Source organism: Danio rerio, chromosome 13 (genome assembly GCF_052040795.2).
Source record: "Danio rerio strain M-AB ecotype USA chromosome 13, GRCz13ab, whole genome shotgun sequence".
Classification (NCBI taxonomy): Eukaryota; Metazoa; Chordata; class Actinopteri; order Cypriniformes; family Danionidae; genus Danio; species Danio rerio.
Window position 1 is genome coordinate 38,424,468 of NC_141033.1, and position 19,776 is coordinate 38,444,243.

General features: G+C 34.2%; 1 protein-coding gene across 18 annotated transcripts in view; it reads right to left on the bottom strand.

The window, feature by feature from the left end:
- map3k4 (mitogen-activated protein kinase kinase kinase 4) overlaps nt 1-19,776 on the bottom strand; it is a 57,149-nt gene that overhangs the window by 4,437 nt on the left and 32,936 nt on the right. For 6 of the 18 annotated variants that reach the window (XR_015506230.1, XR_015506229.1, XR_015506228.1 and 3 more), the window contains exons 11-25: nt 19,481-19,630; nt 18,967-19,128; nt 16,544-16,677; nt 16,044-16,122; nt 15,865-15,943; nt 14,632-14,734; nt 14,224-14,325; nt 10,778-10,878; nt 10,614-10,694; nt 9,045-9,233; nt 8,900-8,970; nt 6,816-6,932; nt 6,563-6,722; nt 4,516-4,638; nt 3,746-3,852 (exon numbers count right to left, since the gene is read on the bottom strand). Coding sequence is in view for 12 of the 18 variants with exons in the window: in XM_087279622.1 (XP_087135748.1) it covers nt 3,746-3,852; nt 4,516-4,638; nt 6,563-6,722; nt 6,816-6,932; nt 8,900-8,970; nt 9,045-9,233; nt 10,614-10,694; nt 10,778-10,878; nt 14,224-14,325; nt 14,632-14,734; nt 15,865-15,943; nt 16,044-16,122; nt 16,544-16,677; nt 18,967-19,128; nt 19,481-19,630 (1,758 nt within the window). In the remaining 6 variants the exon portion in view is untranslated. Of the gene's footprint in view, nt 1-1,154; nt 3,853-4,515; nt 4,639-6,562; nt 6,723-6,815; nt 6,933-8,899; nt 8,971-9,044; nt 9,234-10,613; nt 10,695-10,777; nt 10,879-14,223; nt 14,326-14,631; nt 14,735-15,864; nt 15,944-16,043; nt 16,123-16,543; nt 16,678-18,966; nt 19,129-19,480; nt 19,631-19,776 lie in introns of all 18 variants that reach the window. The other 12 variants (XM_087279623.1, XM_087279629.1, XM_087279630.1 and 9 more) reach the window with 5 other exon arrangements.

A 19,776-nucleotide genomic window follows, 5' to 3' on the forward strand; every position in this document is an offset into this window, starting at 1 on the left:
CATATATGTGTCCCACACTGCTAAAAACACTTTTAGGACACCTATATTTCACTAAATAGTGTAAATTGGTTGTTTTTGCGTTATTTCAAGCAAATTTGTACTTCCTGTTTGAAACGAATTTTTGAAGCTGCGTCACGGCCATGACATAATAGCGTGTATTCCAGCGTGCAGACTGGATGTCTGTGCCAGAGTGTGTCTTATTACGTCTTACAGTGTGATGCATTAATGCATGAGTAAGGCTTGATTCAAACCAATCAGCGCGCTCTATTGTGCAACTTCATTAATATTCATTATTGTCACCGTGTTTACACCACAAAGACGCCAAGTTGTGTTGGCAAAACAAGCGTGAAGTGCTTTTATAGTTTGCTGCTGTTAAGTTTCGTTTTCATTTTCTCTCTGTGAGAGCTTATCTGGATCACGTGTGGATTAACAGGCGACGCGCGACAACAATAACTTACGTGTCTAAGGAGGATTGTTGTTTACCTGAGAGCTGTTCTCATCTGCAAACGCTGAAATCTGGATTCGCTTGTAGTCTTCTCTTCATAAAGACGCGGCTCTAGTTGCTGGTGATTGTTCTGTCTCTACAGATTTGGTAAGTGAGCGACCAGTGCTCTTTGTTTATTCAGTTTGTTCGTATCGAACTAAGTTAACTATTGCACTGAGAGCAGAAATGTTAGCACCGCATTTTGTGACCGGAATAACAAACGCGGCTTTCTGACACTACCTGCCGTGTGCATCTAAGTTTCCGGGAAATGCAGAGTTTTTTTTCTCTCATTCGCCGTGCGTTATCAAACATTGCATGAAATATACACGCTTGCAGCAATTCCTCGAATCAAATATCTCGTTTGTCGCGAGAGGCATGAATGAATTCCCTGAATGAAAGAGCCAAACTGCAGTTAAAGTCCAACATTTAATAATTTGGCAAATAAGTCGACTACAGATGCCCATGTAGGTTAAACACCATCACTTTCTCCTGTGTGTGTGTGTGTATTTTGACTCTGAAACTCGCGCGTGCACAAATAGACACTCCCACACCATCCCACTTTAGTTCCTCCGACAATCCCCCCTAAACAGAGCTGGACACGCCCACTTTTCTGACTTTTTTGAAAGTAGAGGTGTGAAAACACCCTGCTGAAACAAGGGGGTTTCATGGCCCTTTAAATACCATTTTTATTCAATTTAATTATGTATTTCTGAATTATGGAGTGATAAAAAGAGATTTCCTTTACTCTAATAATTTGTCAAAAAAAATTTTTTAAATAACATTTTAAAATCAGATATTATCTAATGTTCAGATTACTGTGCTAAATCTATGCAAATAAGTACATATTTAGGTAAATAATGACTCGATAGCATATTCAAACAACATTTTAGTAAGTCTTAATATACAAATCAATCTGTGAAGTATGACGTAACTATTTGGTGTCATATAATGCATTATTAAAATATGCTTACTTGTTCTATGATCTATAGAAGGTATGTGGCTTTGATAAGTGAAAAAAGTCACTAGAGAGGGTTTTAAACCCCATTGATTGGCCTCTAACAGGATTGTGAATATTAATGAGCTCTGCTCTAAAGCTACAGCATATCTTCCAGTGGTGGAAAGCGTACTGAAAAATCAGACTTAAGAGTACTATTACTTGCCTAAAAATGTAGTGCGAGTAAAATTATCTGTTGTAAATATTACAATATATTACAAATAAACAAACCTTTCAAAAGTACTTGAGAATAGTGAGTAGTGAATATTACACTGTAAAAAGCTGATACATTTACTAATTTAATCCACATCTAATTTGTGGATGTGTGTAAATGTAACATTCTGTATTGCATTTAGTGATTGCCCAGCAGGCACACAACGTAATAAGACATTAATATTAGCATTAATAATATTATTAGATTTAGGTTGTGATGTCTGACGACCAAAATTCAATAGCTGCGTCTCAAATGGCACACTATACACTATGCACTTTGTACTTATGTACTTACACATTCAACAGCATAGTATATGTATGTAGTGTCGTTCCAAATGGAACACTAATGTTTTTTTACTAAGTGGAAATTCAAACCGTTTCCCTGATGACGTTTGACGGTTGCCAAATCAGTGAAATAAATGACCAAACTATCAAATAATACCTGCCATGAGTATAACCGCATTCACCATCGGGAGGCGCTATAATCACACTCTTAGGAGAATTTTGCTTTCACCATCCAAAATAAATAAAGTTATCCAACATGAGCGGCTGAAAATTCCGCCCCTTCCGCTACGCGAGCAAAACTGTGGTCATTGAGTGCGTGAAGTGTCCCTCATTCCACACTTGATTTTACCGGCTGAAAAAGTGCATCATCCGGGTAATTAAAGTGCACTTATTATTTTTTAGAGTTTTCAGTGTGAACGCACTACTTACACTATTTATACTACAAAATGGCGTAGAATAATGCATAAGTATGCGATTTGGGACGCAGCTAATGTCTAGCCAGTGTCTAAGGACAACATTATTTTAACGTCCAAAAATGACATCAAATGATGTTGATATTTGGTTGATTTTAGGTTGATAGAAAGTGACCAAAATCCAATGTCGAACCAACATCTTAAACCAACATTATATTGACGTCAAATGCTGACATTCATTCATCAACTTCGGCAACCAAAATATATCTGATAGACGTGATGGTGGCAACATCCACACAACGTCAAGCTGTAACATCATTAGATGTCGATATTTGGTTTATTTAATTTTGGACGCTGGATATTGACGTTGGGTTCTAAAGTCAACCCGATTTTTTTATTTCCAAACAAAATGCAACATCCCCACAGCGTTGGGGTACAACGTCAATCCGGTGTCATGTTGAAGTCTTGTGCCTCCTGAGTGTTTAAGACCATTTCAGTCACTATACAGTAAACATTCATCATCTTCTCATCAAAGAGCTGCATCTAAACAGTCTCAGGGAGATTGTGTGTAAAGATATTGGACATCTACTTGGACACTTTTAAACAATTTGCTGCAATTATAAATCCCCCATGTCTTGAGGTAGTTCATTATGATGCGATTTACCTTCGATGTGCAATTTGATTGGACAAGAATCACAGGACTGATTTTTCTAATCCCCGTAGGCAGGGAATAATAAAGTAGTGGAGTAAAAGTTGCGATAATGCACAAAAAAAATGTACAAGGGAAAGTAAAAGTACACGTTTTTAAAACTACTTGGTAAATTACAACTCCTGACAAAAGTAATTTGAGTATTTGTAATTAGTTACTTTACACCACTGACACTTCTAATCAAAAAGGCCAATCAAACCCTGCCTGGAGGATGCATATTAATAATGCCATGTAGATCATGAAGAGTTTGTTCTTTTTTTATATTGGGATTTTACACACAGGATTTACATGAGAATGAGGAAACAATGTGTGAAGCTCATGGTATGTCATTAGCATGAACGGAAATCTTAATATTCAGCTACTGTATGCCTATGTACATTCAGATTTTCATTCTATGGCTCCTTTAAAACTGAGTATTTAATGAGTTGAGTGGTTTGTCATCATAATTAGTGGACATTTTTACTGCGTTTAAAGCTCTTTTTAAAAGCACCAGTTGTGGAGACGTGTGGAGGCAAGCCCAACAAATAATTCCTTTCAGGACTAAACCCAGCATGTTTTGACAACAGTTGAGAAGTTTGAGGAAGCGCTGGCACGTAAATGAATAAAGAACAAAGCTCAAAAGGCATGCATAAACAAGCAGACTTTACCTTTCCAGTGACCATTTCTATGAGAACACAACCGAGACTCCAGATATCAGCAGCTCGACCGTGACCTTCACCCTTCGCTCTGGTGATCACCTCAGGAGCCATGTATGCTGGAAACCACAGAAAGAAGAGTGGGTCTGTGTTATGTGGTGTTATTAAATGGAAATACGTTTAATTAAACTGACAAGTTCATTTTTGATTAATAATAAAAAAAAAGTAAATTGTAGTAGACTACATTAATGTAGACTGTTGATCTGACATGAAAGCTATATGTTTATTAAATGCTAATTGGCCATTTATATTTTTAAAACTAAACCTTTTCTCAGTATTTTTTCCCACTTTGACTAAATTGCTAATTTAATTATATTATATTATATTATATTTTATTATGAGACCTTTTGAAACTTTCATACCATGCTAAAGAATTCCAGGAGGTGTTTGGTTATGTCAAGTGACCTTTAATCATGAGATATTGTAATATCAGTCAAATGTGAGATGCCATTTTGTATTCATTTTGTGACTGTAGTAGTGATTAGAAACATTTGGAAACAGCTTAAACTGCTTTTACAGACCACATTAAAACCAACAGAATCAACAAATGAATGTGTAGACCCGCAGCCTGCTTTACAGTGCTTAACAGCTCACAGAACAGGTCTTTATGAGATGGACAGTACAGATAGTGTGTGTGAGGCGTTTCTCCAGGACAGGTTTTTTTAGTGTATAGTGTGCCCTCTAGTGTTTACATCTGAAAACTACAGCGCTGAGCCACTGACCTGCTGTTCCCAGAGTGCTGTTCACCTCTCCAGGCATCGTCTGAGCGTTGTTTTTCAGCTTCACTGAGCAGCCAAAATCCCCCAGCTTTATCAGACCCGAAGACGTGAGGAAGATATTCGCTCCTGAGGAGAAAATCAATAATAAAATTGATCCACCTTTTTCCTCACATGACTACCGTCTTTCCAATTACTAGTTGCACTTTCACTTTAGGGAAACGTTCATTCAATATAACTAATGCAAATTATTTAAAACGAACACAAAAATTCCACAAAAACAGTGGAAACTGAGTGAATTTTTTATCTTAACTTTTTCTTTAATTAAATTAGTATGATAAGCATATTTGTGGTCAGAGCTCTTTAGAGTTTACAGTTTTGTTCCTCCAGATTATTTTCTCCAGATTTTTCTCTACAGTACAGTAATCTTCCATTTATATCCGTAATTATGCTGTGGAAAGACTCATCTTAGGTTTTTGGGGATATTCATGAACTATTGGAAGTTTAATTTTTGTTATTTTTACATGATCATAAGAATGATCATACCTATTAATAATTATTTTAGCAAATAAAATTTTATATTTGATTATATGGTATTTCATCTTATTTTATATAAATTATCCATTTTAATTAATACCTACATGGATGGTAAATCGAAAGCTTGAATTTAGGCTAGTTTTAAAACTAATTTTTATTCTTAATTCCCAAATATTGCTACAATTTGATCATTTCTTTCCGCATGTATATGTATGTCATAAGCACATTATTAACTGTAACTACATTTGCTTTTAATTAATTTTCAGCACAATGACGACAAAACCATGAAGGAAACAGCCGATGAGCGTCCAAACCTTGTCCAAGTAATGGCAGCTAAAATTGCTCAAACTGAATATTGTCCCTAGCTTTTTTAAAGGGCCATAAAGTTCCATAATTCAGTCTATAATATTGTAGTGATATTACTGTACACTATATCATTTTATTGCACACTGAATCCAAAATTTTCGTCTGTAATTTTCGTACGTTAAAAGATAAATTCGACCTTCTGTTGTGTGAATTGTATAAACACACTGCCAGCGAAACTTTCGTCTGTCTTAAAAAATGTTTTTTTTTTTCAAATTTAAACTGGGTTACATTTTTTTCTGCTTTTCGCAATCGAAAAATCGCTTTGAGAGAAGTTTTGACAATTCAGAGCCACCATACAAGCAAAAAGCTAAATACAGAATGCCGTCATTTGAGCTACAGATAACAAATTCAGTGCATAAAATAAAGACAGAATGTGGTAGATAGTTGAGAACCCCTATATGCTGGATTCAGTGACTGGCACACCTCTTCCCTTGTACTGCTTGTTGTGTTTCCATACATTTGACTTACTGCCCGTAGATATCATAATAGAAAGCATGGTCTGCTTTCAGTCTGTTACTTTGACACGTCACTGTGGCCACCATCTATTATAATGTCTATGATAATACCAGTCTCTGTTCAAGATTTGTTTACATACGTGCTGACGATGACGACACTGTAACTGGTAAAACGGAGTCTTCAAAGCTATATTATGCATATTAAAGAAGCTGCATCTTGTTCATAATAGGGCGCACTGATTAGTTCAAACCAAGTCTTTCTCATGAATTAATGAACAGATGTGCTGAAAACCCAAAGGCGTCACTTTGTACCAGCCGGTACAGACAGCCAATCTCCATGCTGGAATTTACACAGTGATCTCATTGCTGTAATGCAGCTTCAAAATTAATTTTTTTGAATTTGCTCAAAACAACGCTAAAATACACCAATTTTCACCTTTCAGTTAATTACATATGTGCTAGTTGGGTTTTCAGCAATGTGGAACATACATGTTTTTGTTTCTTGACCCTTTAAAACCCTTCACTGACTCAAGTTGAACAGAAGTTACTCCCATAAGTCACGCAAACATTATGGGACTTAGGAAAAAGATGAATAAGACATCCCACTGGCTGGATATAATAATATTTTGTATGTCTGTACATAATAACAACTGTCAACTTGTAATGTAAAGGTAAACGTGATGCGAGTGAAGCACCTTTAATGTCTCGGTGGACGATGCCGTGTTCATGCAGGACATTGATGGCCGTGGTGATCTGTTTGCTGTAGAGGCGAATGACGTGTTCCTGGAGGCCCAGACGGGACACTTCCTCCAGCGTGCCTTCATCACAGTACTCCATGAAGATGTACATCTCCTCCTGCGTGAACAGCAGACACCAGAAACAAACCATAAGTTATACGGTAATAAGAATAATGTAGGAATCGAGTACTGACATGATTCAACCATTTACCCTGTGCAACTCAACACCGAAGTAGCGGACGAGGTTGGGATGTTTGATTCCTTCGAAGATCTTCAGCTCATCGGCCGTTTCCTTGATGGTTTTGTGGTCATTAGGCTGAAAGCGAATCTGAAAGAAAATGTATAGCTACAGTTAATAAAGTGCTTCTTTGAGATTTATATATATGAACAGGGGGTTTATGTATTTTAGTTAGTTACGGAAACATTTAATTTAGTTAAGTTCATTGTATGTATATATATATATATATATATATATATATATATATATATATATATATATATATATATATATATATATAATTTAAACATGTATATTTGCAGTATTTAAAAATAATAATTTATAAAATGTGTAATATTTATAGTATTTTACAAAATATTAATTTCACATACAATATAATTATAATATAAAATATTGTTTTATTAAAAATATATTTATTATAATTATTATTATTAACAGAAAATATTTTTCTTGCAGTGTTAAAATCACGGAAAACATTTGAAAATAATTACAAGATGGCTAATAATTTGATTTTCAACTGTATGGTACTTAATATGAATACTAAAAATCAAATATTACATTTAATGCTTAAATAATAAATATATAAATATATTCCTTAAAATATTTGTTAATAAACTACTAAAGTTCAGATGCAAAACCCTCTAAATCCATCAGACCTCTTGTTGTAGATGAGCATTTTTTTTATCAGGCAGGATTAGGTTCAGGAGTTTCATTTTACATGTAATGATAAGATTATTAGCTAGTAAATAACTTTTTTTTTTCTTTGTTTTAAGAAGGTAGATGTTCTTTTGCGTCAAAACCAGCTAAATCTATGTGCTTTTTTTTTTTTCAAAACCCTCTAAATCCGCCTAATCGGACAAGACATTGTTGACAATTACTAAAGATGCGATTAAAAATTATTATCTGTCAAGTAAGTGGCAGTTCATTCCACTGTAATAAACCAGGGAAAAAGCAGAAGAAAATCTAGACTAAAACATTATAAAACATCAATATGTGCATTGTCCATTAACATAAAAGCTTATCAGATCTATGGGTATTATGAAGTAATACAAATAATGTATAGTTTTATACATTATATTTATTTTTTTCCAAAATTAACTTAAATAAGTAAATAAAATACAGGATGGGCCTACTAGGCAATAAGGGGATGCCCCTCAGACAATTTTAGAAGCTGTCATTCATTCATTCTCACCATACTTAATGTCTTGGTCTCTTGTTTATCCTCATGTCATTCACGTGGGAAAAAAGAACGAAATCTTATTATACAATCAATCAACGACGAAGTTGCCGTTTAATGTATAGTAAATCGGACACATTCAAAGTAGCGTCACTGTGCAAAAACACGGTATGAATGCATGCTACACTTCTGACCACAGTGTGACTATCAGTGATTTGCCATTCACTGACCGTCAGACAGGGTCATCCAGTTCATCAAACTCCATCTTTTAAAATCGAAAGCAGAATAAATCAGTCTTCTTAAAAAAAAAAAAAAAAAAAGGCATATTAGCACACTGCTACATAGAAAACCTATGATTTGATAGGTTTCACGCCTTCAGATTGGTTCTCGGGATATAGCGGCTTTTGCTGTCAAAGGCAAGTAGTGGCATTTAGCGGCTGCATAACAACTGTTGAATGAAAGTTTCTGAGTGCGCTGATGCTGGGATTTGGATAACTTGAAGCAAAACCATTTGTTGATGGTGCACTACATGCCTAAAGCATTTACTCAATGTCATTATCTCATTTTTGGCGGAAGTGGCGTTTAACAGCTTCTGCATCTGAACTCTTCAAGTGTAAAAAGCTAAAATGGTTTCAATTTACAGTTCAAATTAATTAACAAGAACTAACAGTAGGCAATACTTCTAGACAGTAGCATTGATTATCTTAACATTAATCTCAACATTTGAACATTTTCATTTACTAACATTAACAAAAGGTTAACAAATGCCAGATTCTCATTACTGGTTTGTGTTAGCTAAGCTAATGCTAATAACAAATTAATAATGTTACTGTAAAATATAAATAATTATACACGTTTATATAGCTGATACTTTACATACCTCCTTCATGGCCATTAGTTCACCAGTGTCCACATTGATGCATGTGTAAACCTTCCCATACTGCCCTTCACCTGTCAGCCAGAAACAGTGTTCAGGAAACTAGCCTGTGCGGCGTTTCGTCATATGCACACTGCTGTTCACTCACCGATCTTGTTTCCTCTCTGCCATTTAAAGGTGACTTTGCGCAGGCCCACATGCATCACGTTATCGTAGGACTTCGGCGTGTTGCAAACCTGTCCAATGATGTTTCTCTGTCTCATAAGCGCATAGTGTTTCTCATCGAAGGTTTGTATGGAGCGCCGCACTGCCTCCAGGGGGCTCTGACGCGCTGTGTCTGCAGGACAAACAAGAGCAGAAGATCCATTTCAGAGATTACGCACATTTTAATATAAATAAAACAGATTCAGAAAACAGTGCATTTATGTGAATCCATTAAAAACAATTGAAACATCTGTTTAGTCACTGCAGTCTCAGGGTTGAGTATGATTTTTTTTTATAAAACATGTCAAAGTTTAAAGTTCATAATGTGGAATATTTAAAAGTATCTTCTGCTTATAGCAAGGCTGCAATAATTTAACAAAAATACAGTCAAGGCATTAATAATGTAAAACTATTACAAATTAAAATATTTATTTATTTGACAATTACATTTTTGGATAATTATTTGAAATTACTAAAGGTTTACACATGCAGAATTTAATGTGTAAAATAGTCTCATATTTTTAAATATACGATTAAAAATACAAAAATATACCCTAGATATACATATCTATTAATTAATATATTTTATGTTAACAAATAAATCCTCTGTGTGTGTGTGTGTGTGTGTGTGTGTGTGTGTGTGTGTGTGTATGAGTTCCCTGTAATGAGCCCAAAGACAATGAGTTCACTGTACTCAAATGGCCTCCACAGTCACCAGACCTCAATCCAATAGAGCACCTTTGAGATGTGTTGGAACGCGAGATTTGCATCATGGATGTGCAGCCGCCAAATTTGCAGCAACTGCATGATGCTATCACATCAATATGGGCCAAAATCTCTGAGGAATATTTCCAGTACCTTGTTGAATCTATGTCATGAAAGATTAAGGCAGTTCTGAAGGCAAAAAGGGCTCCAACCCGGCACTAGTAAGGTGTACCTAATAAAGTGGCCGGTGAGTATTTATACACGCGTGCATTTTTTTTTTTTTTTTTTAATCACAATGTATGATATTTTTCAGCAAATGAATCCTCTAAATTACAATATTCTCACTTTAACTTTGAAAAGACATTATTTGTAGTTAAATAGAAAAAAAAAATTATGACAAAAATTAACATTCCTATTAATCCAATAAAATAAAAATCCATATAATAACTAATGCAATGCATCTTTGCTGAATAAAATCCTTTTTTTTTTTTTTTTTAGAAAAACAAATAATCTCACCAAGGCCAATTGTTTTAAATAAAAAGTAAATCTGTGTTTGTAGGCATTTCCGTAGAGATTATTACCATCCTATTGTTCAATTACTTACTGAAAAAGTATTAAAAACTTAGCATTACACAATGTTTACAGTAGGGCATTGCAGAACAAAAATACAGAAAACCGAAATTGATGTGGCCAGAAGGCCTAAAAACAGAGAGATAAAATATTTTTAAAGCTATTTCCTCCTTCCTTTTATCATCTTGTATTACATTTAACCATCATTAAATCATTAAATATTTTCAATATGCTCCACCTTTAGACTGGCTGATGAAGTTGCGAAGCTCCCAGCTGCGACGGGCTGAACTGCTGGGGTCTGCTTTGGGATACGACGGCTCTGCAAACACCAAGAAGAAAAAAAAAACACGGTCAGAGTCTGTTTACTAAAAAACACTTAAAAGACAAGTAATACTTCAATACCTTCCCTGTCCTCCGTTGGGCTGGAGTGTCGACTGAGGGATTTAAACTGCAGCTCCGCAGCCACAGACGACAGACGGTCATTCTCATGTCCAGTGGAGACTCTACAGACAGAAAACATCAGATTAAACATTACATATAGTCCACTGCCTTACTCAGAAAAAATGATGATAGATGTGAAATGCAACCAAATCAAACATGCCGGATGTATGATGAGCAACACAAAAGCAGATGAGAAAGCCAGATCTATTGAAGTGCAGCACTGTTAGCATCACTATAAGCAGCATTAAGCTCTTTCAAACCAACAACAACCTCTGCCACTGATGTTATAACATTCATCAACTGCTCTTACAGGTGGTAATGAGTTTAACTAATTTGTTTATTGTGGTAATCTTAAAAGAACACTCCACTTTTTTTTTAGTTCACTTAGAATTAAACAGTTAAGATGTTTTACCATTTTTGAATCCATTCAGCTGATCTCTGGGTCTGGCGGGAGCACTTTTAGCATAGCTTAGCATAGACAATTGAATAAGATTAGACCATTAGCATCTTCCTCAAAAAATTCCAAAGGAAAAGATTTTTAATAGGGTATGCAGAAATGTTCCTTGATTATAATGTTGGAATGAGAGTATAGTTTCTAGTCATATCATAACTTTTAATTTTCTGTTGTTTTAAAAACTACAAAAGCTATTGATAAAATAGTTATCTTTAATGCCATTGATTTAGATTAACAACAAATGTTTTCTCTTCAGAATTAAGACCATTTATTACAGTTGCATGTTACAGGCTATCAGTTCTCAGAAAAAAAGTCAAAATTATCATATAAGTAAAAATTTCCCCTTGATTTTGTATCAAACCAACAGGTTGAATCATTGTATGCTCTTAATTACGTTTGCGATAACATTTGTAATTAGGGATTAAATGGGTTTTTAGAGGTTTAAGCTTTTATTAACTATTAAACAATCACATAGAGATGGAAATAAGCTGATTCTTAAAAAGCACAGGGTTCTTTATGCACTTAAATCAATGTGTATCTTTTTTTTTTGACTATATCCCTGGATATCGCAGTGTGTTTAAGTTAATGATGTGTGAACATGCGTGCCTCAACGCAGGCTATTAATGTGGAAGTGCCAGACATGGTCAAAGCTGCAAAGATCATGGTTCACTTAACTCGTTTGTCATTCAAGCAAATGGTATTCTAGAGGCTTTGCAATGTGGAAGCCAAACAATTAATCTAGATTTATACATCAAAACTGACTGGCAAGGTGATTGAGGAGCACTGCTTTTTGATGTATTCACTTAACTTAAAGAGGTCATATCATATTTCATGAGCAACTTTTATTGTTTTATTTTTGCATTTTAAATTATATTATTTTTTATCTTTAATAATAAAAAAAAATCCACCTTCTCTCTGACCCTCAACTGAAGTAAACAGCCTATTTACTGCCATGGTTTTTATGCCCCATTTCCAAGTGAAATGAAATGTAATGCAAAAACGATTTGATTTGCTGCAATTACTCATTAGCTGCAGCTTTGCTGTATCTAAAAACTGAAATACTTGTGCTGCCTAATCTTGCAGCAATCCAACTCTTGACTTCAGGAAACACAGTTTTGCACTAAACTTAATTTTTATACTAGCTTTTGCAGTTTCATTTGCATTTAAATGTTAGTGTTTTCATTTTTTAAAAGTTAACATACTTGGCCTTACAAAGTCTATCAGTCTATGCAAAAAAACTGAATAGTCTACAGTTTCTTTTGCCTTTAATCCGCAGCTTCAGCAAATGGCTTAAAGCTATTTAAAAGAAGGGAGTAGAAATCAGGGGCAGTGCGATTTACTTCCAGAAGGCAGTTGAAATTGAAAATTCACCTGAATAGGGAAGTCCCAAAGTAAAGTGAAAAATATGATACACCTGTGTTTTGGAATATGGAAAAACTGTCTTTATGCTGTTTTTATACTATCTGTTTTTATTTTAGTTATACTGGTCTCTTTTATTCCTGTTTATGTAAAGCACTTTAAATTGCCACTGTGTATGAAATGTGCTATATAAATAAACTTGCCTTGCCTTGCCTATTAACGTTATAAATTATGTTCAGTTTATTACAGACCTAATATTTTGCTTCATAAGAACTCATTGTGTATCATTAGCCATAGGCATTTTATTTTGATTTGCCTGTCCACGTTTTTACTCTTAAAGTTCCAGTAGCCATTTACTGGCATTTTAAAGTTCTAGTAAAATGACAAAAAGAAATCAATTATTGAATTTATTTTTAGTGATTAAATTTAGAAAATATTTTGAGCTGTGTTATAAAATTAGGCATTGCAGTGTAAAAGTTGTTAGAATTTCTAAGTCGAATCAAATGATTCACTTATTTATTTCTAGAGCTACTTCTCTTTTGTATATTCAACACTTTAAATTTAACACAATTTCACAGCCAATTTTACATGCAATATAATTACAGTGAGTAATTATAAAGATCAGAGATGCCCAAACTAGGGCTCTCGGGTCAAAATTGGCCCATGGTAACCTTTGATTTGGCCCGCCATCCCTTTTAAGAACAGAGGTAGAATGATGGAAAGGCTGGGGCCAATGCCTTCAACAGAGCTTGTCATTTCTAATTTTAACATAACATTTTGCTTGTTTGTTTATTTGTTGAAATACAAAAAAGCAAATAAAATGAAATGTTTCAATTAAATATTGTGCATGAATCAGATTTGAAAAAAAAAGTAAGGATCCTCGATGAGCAAATCAAGTGTATTCATTGTATTCAGCATCAAACAGCATTTTATTATAAAGGGGATTGCTTGTTTTTATTGTTAGAAATTCATAAAAAAAAAATCAATACATAATTATTAATACAATTACAGTATTTTTTCCAATTGATTTTTGAATATTAATAAATTTGGATATTACCATGTCAACTTTAATGTAACACTTTGATTTATTTAACTTTGGCCCACCACCACCTTTGGCCCTTCATAAGAAAAAGTTTGAGCACCCCTGATCTAGACTTTAAAATTACAATGAAATAATTTACTTATCATTTTAATTAAATTTTTTTAATTGTAATTTTCTTTAATTATAATTAAGTAATTAAAATATTTTAAATTGACTGACAGCCCTAATTAAAGTATATTTATGTTATGCCAAATTTTGAATCCTATATTTTCACAGTAGATTAAGTACATTTAAAGCATGATATGACCTCTTAAAGTAACAACATCCTCTGTAAAAACAGCATCGCTCAGAATGGCTCATGCTTTTCTTGTGAATTTGGGTGAATAAAAAACATTTGATTTGATTTTCTGTCTACTCTCTTGTTTGTTTTTTTAACCCCAAAATCCACAAGAGATGCTGTTTTATCATGGGATGCAAAAAATAAAAAAACAGGAAGATTTTGAGCAATATGCAGAGCTCCACTTGGGGTTGAGGACAGGTGGTCCTGTCTACCTGATGTCATTCGAGGGTTTGTTGGCGTGGCCGTGTTCCCCTGTGGGACGGGGACCTGGGACACACAACTGGGTACGCAGATCACAGGGCAGACTCCGAGAGCTGTGGTGGAAAAACACACTGACGGCCTCAGCTTTTTGGATGATGTGTGGAAGGGTCAAAGTGTGTATCATCAAATAAGGCAGAGCTTTACAAACGTCAACATAAGAACCATACAACACACACTCATATGAAGCTCTACGTTGCAGCAAGGAATGTTGTTAAAGCATTGATATAAAGAAGCACAACTTGTTTAATATAGCCCAGTTTAAACCAAAAAGAGCATGATGCATGCAAAAGAGGTGCATTTTCACAAGCAATGCAATGCCACTAGATGTGCTATGAGTGAAAACACAGATCATAACAGACCTGAAACCCTCTGCTTGGGTGGAAGGGATGAAGAGGTACGGGTTTGGAGGATCGCTGTGACAGCGGGGGACTTTCACAGGTCGAGGGCTGTTTCGTGGGCCTGCTAAAAGAGTTAACACATATCATCAACTTATGCTTTATTCCAAGACAGAGCTAACATTTGTTTATTAGAGTAACACAGCAGCCCCTTAATACATTTATCATGGGACAGGCACTAGGACCCAGAAGAGGGCTATTTTAGAACAATACTAAAAAAAAGATTAATAGACACTGAACTAAACTGTATGATTGGCGTTACATTTTTTAAACATTCTGACCAATATAACAAACAAGACAAATAATTTTATGACATATCATTATGTTAATTGCTTATTTTTATTTAATTTTTCCTAATCTAACGTGTACAGCGCCCACATATGAATCAGTCATGCAACCCAACAGGTAGTACGACCTGGGGGATTGCTGTTAGAGACTGTATAGACTAGCGCTACACAAGTAACAGGTTTATAGGATCAAATTTCCACCTAAAGTATCGCAGTCGTGAATCGATAATATGATGCACGCAATTAGGTATATTGTACACGGAGTTATTCTGTACTCACATTTAAAGTTCAAGTAGTTTCAACTCAGTAATCAAAAACAGTTAATCTAAATCACAGGTAAAAGTTTACCTCAGATTATTGACTTGATCTTACTATGAGAGCTGTAGTAAGTAAGCCAATTTTTTTTTCAAAACTGTATTAATGGGTGAGGATGGGTGTTGTTGAGTAGTGTTAGAGCATTCTCATAAACATTTTTCGATCCACTTTAAATGTCGACTACTGTACACGGAATAAAAATATATTGTGGTTGACAATATATTTTAATAGAATGTAAGACTTTATTTTGATGGTCCATTTGAGTATTAGTAAACAGCTTAATACATGTTGATACTGCTGCTAAACAGACATTTAACTGACTATAAGAAACTTTGCAAGTACATGTCAACTTACACTAACTCTAACCTCAACCCTAACACCAACCTAACAGTCTACTTATAATCTAATGAGAATAAGTTGGCATGTAGATGCAATATAACCTAAATTCAACAAACGGACCATCAAAATAAAATGTGACCAAATATAATATAATATAATATAATGTATAAAAAAAACAATTCTATCTATGAAATCCACAGTGCTAAAACTTGAAACAATTATACACTACAAGTAAAAAAAAAATTAGAGCCCTTACCAAAGTACATACTGCTGACTGGACTGTGTGGTTTGCCAATAACATGCCCAATACACTCATTCATGAGAGCTTGAAGACTCTGTAAAAGAAAATATTGACAATTATATATCCTAAAATAATTTATATACTGTATATAAACACAAAACAGTTTCTAAAACATGAAGGCATTGATCTCTCACCACAAAATCATCTTCTGGCAGGGCTGATATAAACGCAGCCTCGATCGCTTGAAGAAAATCAAAGCCCTGCGTCGCCCACCTACAGATTAAATCAAAACATAGCCTCGGATTACATTTGCAAACATGTTAAAAGACATAAGGTGGCAATACAAATTATTAAGAAAGAATCAAGAACATTTTCTTTGAATAGAAGCATCTCTGTGGGATAAAACACTGGCTTGGTTCCAAAACTTAGTGGGCTTCCTGAAGATATAGCATGGTAAGGAAACAGAAACACACTTCCAAAGTTCCAAAAGGTAGGCAGTATAATAACACACACTTCTACTATAACTGCATCTATTGTTCAAAGAACATGCAGTCATATTGTGCATTGATATAAGCTTGAATTAAGAATGGAAATCAAACTGACTACTTTTCAGAACAAGTTTATATGACTCCGCATGAGAAAGACTGCATGACATCCTAGTAACCCTACTTGTTTATTAACAGAGTGTACTCACCTTGGACGAGTGCCTCTTCCGCTTTCACACTTTGTGAGGACAAAGTTCATCCACTTGCGGGCAAAAGCGATGTAACGCTCTCCTATCCTTCGTCTGAACTCCCCGGACATCAACCGCACAACCTCTTTATGGTACTGTGGGATGGTGAAAGATGTGTATTATTAAAATTATTAAAAATCTTAGCTTGTTCTTGACACCATAGCTTTAAGACTTTTCCCCCCTTTTAACTTTTGTTCTGCATTGGTGAGCTCACATGGTTAAATAACATAAACACTGTAATATATATGGTTAATTAACATAGACACTGGTATATATGGTTAATTAAGGTAAACACTAGAATATATATATATGGTTAATTAAGGTAAACACTAGAATATATATGGTTAATTAATGTTAAAACTAGAATATATATGGTTAATTAAGGTAAACACTAGAATATATATGGTTAATTAAGGTAAACACTAGAATATATATGGTTAATTAATGTAAACACTAGAATATATCTGGTTAATGTAAACACTAGAATATATCTGGTTAATTAAGGTAAACACTAGAATATAAATTGGTTAATTAAGGTAAACACAAGAATATATATGGTTAATTAAGATAAACACTAGAATATATATGGTTAATTGATGTAAACACTAGTATACATGGTTAATTAATGCAAACACTAGAATATATATGGTTAATTAAGGTAAACACTAGAATATATATGGTTAATTAAGGTAAACACTAGAATATATATGGTTAATTGATGTAAACACTAGTATACATGGTTAATTAATGCAAACACTAGAATATATATGGTTAATTAATGCAAACACTAGAATATATATGGTTAATTAAGGTAAACACTAGAATATATATGGTTAATTAAGGTAAACACTAGAATATATATGGTTAATTAAGGTAAACACTAGAATATATATGGTTAATTAAGGTAAACACTAGAATATATATGGTTAATTAAGGTAAACACTAGAATATATATGGTTAATTAAGGTAAACACTAGAATATATATGGTTAATTAAGGTAAACACTAGAATATATATGGTTAATTAAGGTAAACACTAGAATATATATGGTTAATTAAGGTAAACACTAGAATATATATGGTTAATTAAGGTAAACACTAGAATATATATGGTTAATTAAGGTAAACACTAGAATATATATGGTTAATTAAGGTAAACACTAGAATATATCTGGTTAATTATTGTAAACACTAGAATATATATGGTTAATTAAGGTAGACACTAGAATATATATGGTTAATTAAGGTAGACACTAAAATATATATGGTTAATTAATGTAAACACTGGTATACATGGCTAATTAATGTAAACACTGATATACATGGCTAATTAATGTAAACACTGGAATATATATGGTTAATTGAGGTAAACACTGGAATATATATGGTTAATTAAAGTACACACTAGAATATATATATGGTTAATTAATGTAAACACTGTATACTAGGGTAATTAATGTAAACACCAAAATATATACGATTAATTAATGTGAACACTGGGATATATGGCTCATTGTAGATAACACTGGTATACATGGCTAACTAATGTAAACACTGGAATATATATGGTTTATTGAGGTAAACACTGGAATATATATGGTTAATTAAGGTTAACACTAGAATATATATATATGGTTAATGTAAACACTGGTATACAAGGGTAATTAATGTAAACACTAGAATATATATGGTTAATTAATGTAAACACTGGTATGCATGGCTAATTAATAGACAGTTCGCAAAGTGTTAAATGAATATCACAGGTTCTTTAAAATAAAATCTGCCTGAGAAATGTATTAACCAGTGAAACAAACAAAACACTATTTCTTCTGGTGCACAAATTCATGCACTTATTTTCATTCACTTCAAGTGAACTATATTAGTGGAATAAAGTAGAGAATAGCGAACAAGTTTAGGGGGCGATTTCAGATACAGCATTGGTTTTGAACAAGCCTAAAGAAGTGTTTAATTAGGGTTGGAACTACACTACAAATGGGGAATTAAGTATTTGTGTACAATTGCAAATTGTATAAAAATCAATGCACACACAAGAATGGTGGATTACCATCCTGCGTGAACAAAATATTCAATGCATTTGCCGCAAACATGCAGAATTCCACATTTGGTTTGAACCCAGCCATGTTGGCCAATCAGAATGGAGAAAATAGCGGACATGCTGATGACTGTGAAAACTGTGGTTATAGTGTCCACACTATACCCGGAGTTTTGGAAAATCTTCACCCTGGCAAGAGTTTCCAGAAAGTGTCAGTTTCTGTCAACTGACACTGCGTTTACATTTGGACAAACATTAAGCCATGGAGAAAAAATATGTCACATGATAATCTCACGTTCAGCACTTATAGAAATCATGCTTTAGGTTCAGACCTCGAAAGCAAAGTTGTATCCCTGGATCATGGCCTCTCTGTAATACTGCTGCAGCGTGGCCTTCTCCGCCTCCTCCACCTCAGCCTCAAACTCGGACATGAACATGTACTCCACACGATCAATCGCATCGTTGATCTTGATGCACAGTTGGAGAGCTTCATTCTGAAAAGAAAAAAAAAACATTCTTTAACACAGCAACTCAAACCAAATTTGCTTTGCAAACATCCGGTCTGCTAATGCACTGCTATGGTTTTTCTATACAAACACAACAATGTATCTCAAGCCTCTGGAGCAAAACGTCTCTGCACTTATTGAACCTGGGATTTCCATGTGTATTTGCAATGTCAGAGAAGATTCAAGTAAATATGTTTCCTGCATCAGCGTGAAGTGACACAGAGTGAAACCCCGGCCTGATGTGAAATGAAAGTGGGTCTCCAAAACAAGTACACAGGTTGGCTGACAACTGGACCACAGACTATTTTTGGTTCTCCTGGTTTGATCTGGTGTGCATCACCTTGAGTTGCTCCAGAGCGCAGACAATGAGCGGCTGGCTAGATGTCTGCTCTCGGCTGAGGGAGAGAAGTTCCTCCATAGATTGCTGGAAAGCTTTGCGTTGGGTTACCAAATGAGCCGACTGCATCACCACCAGCAACAGATTGTCCACCTGTTAATCATTATAAAACATATTAGAAGCTGAACATGAGCTTAAAAAATGAGTGTATAATAAATGATATATTTATTATATCATTTATACATATTATTGTGTTGAACTAAAATAAATATTTAAAAGAAAATGCACTGAACAATTTA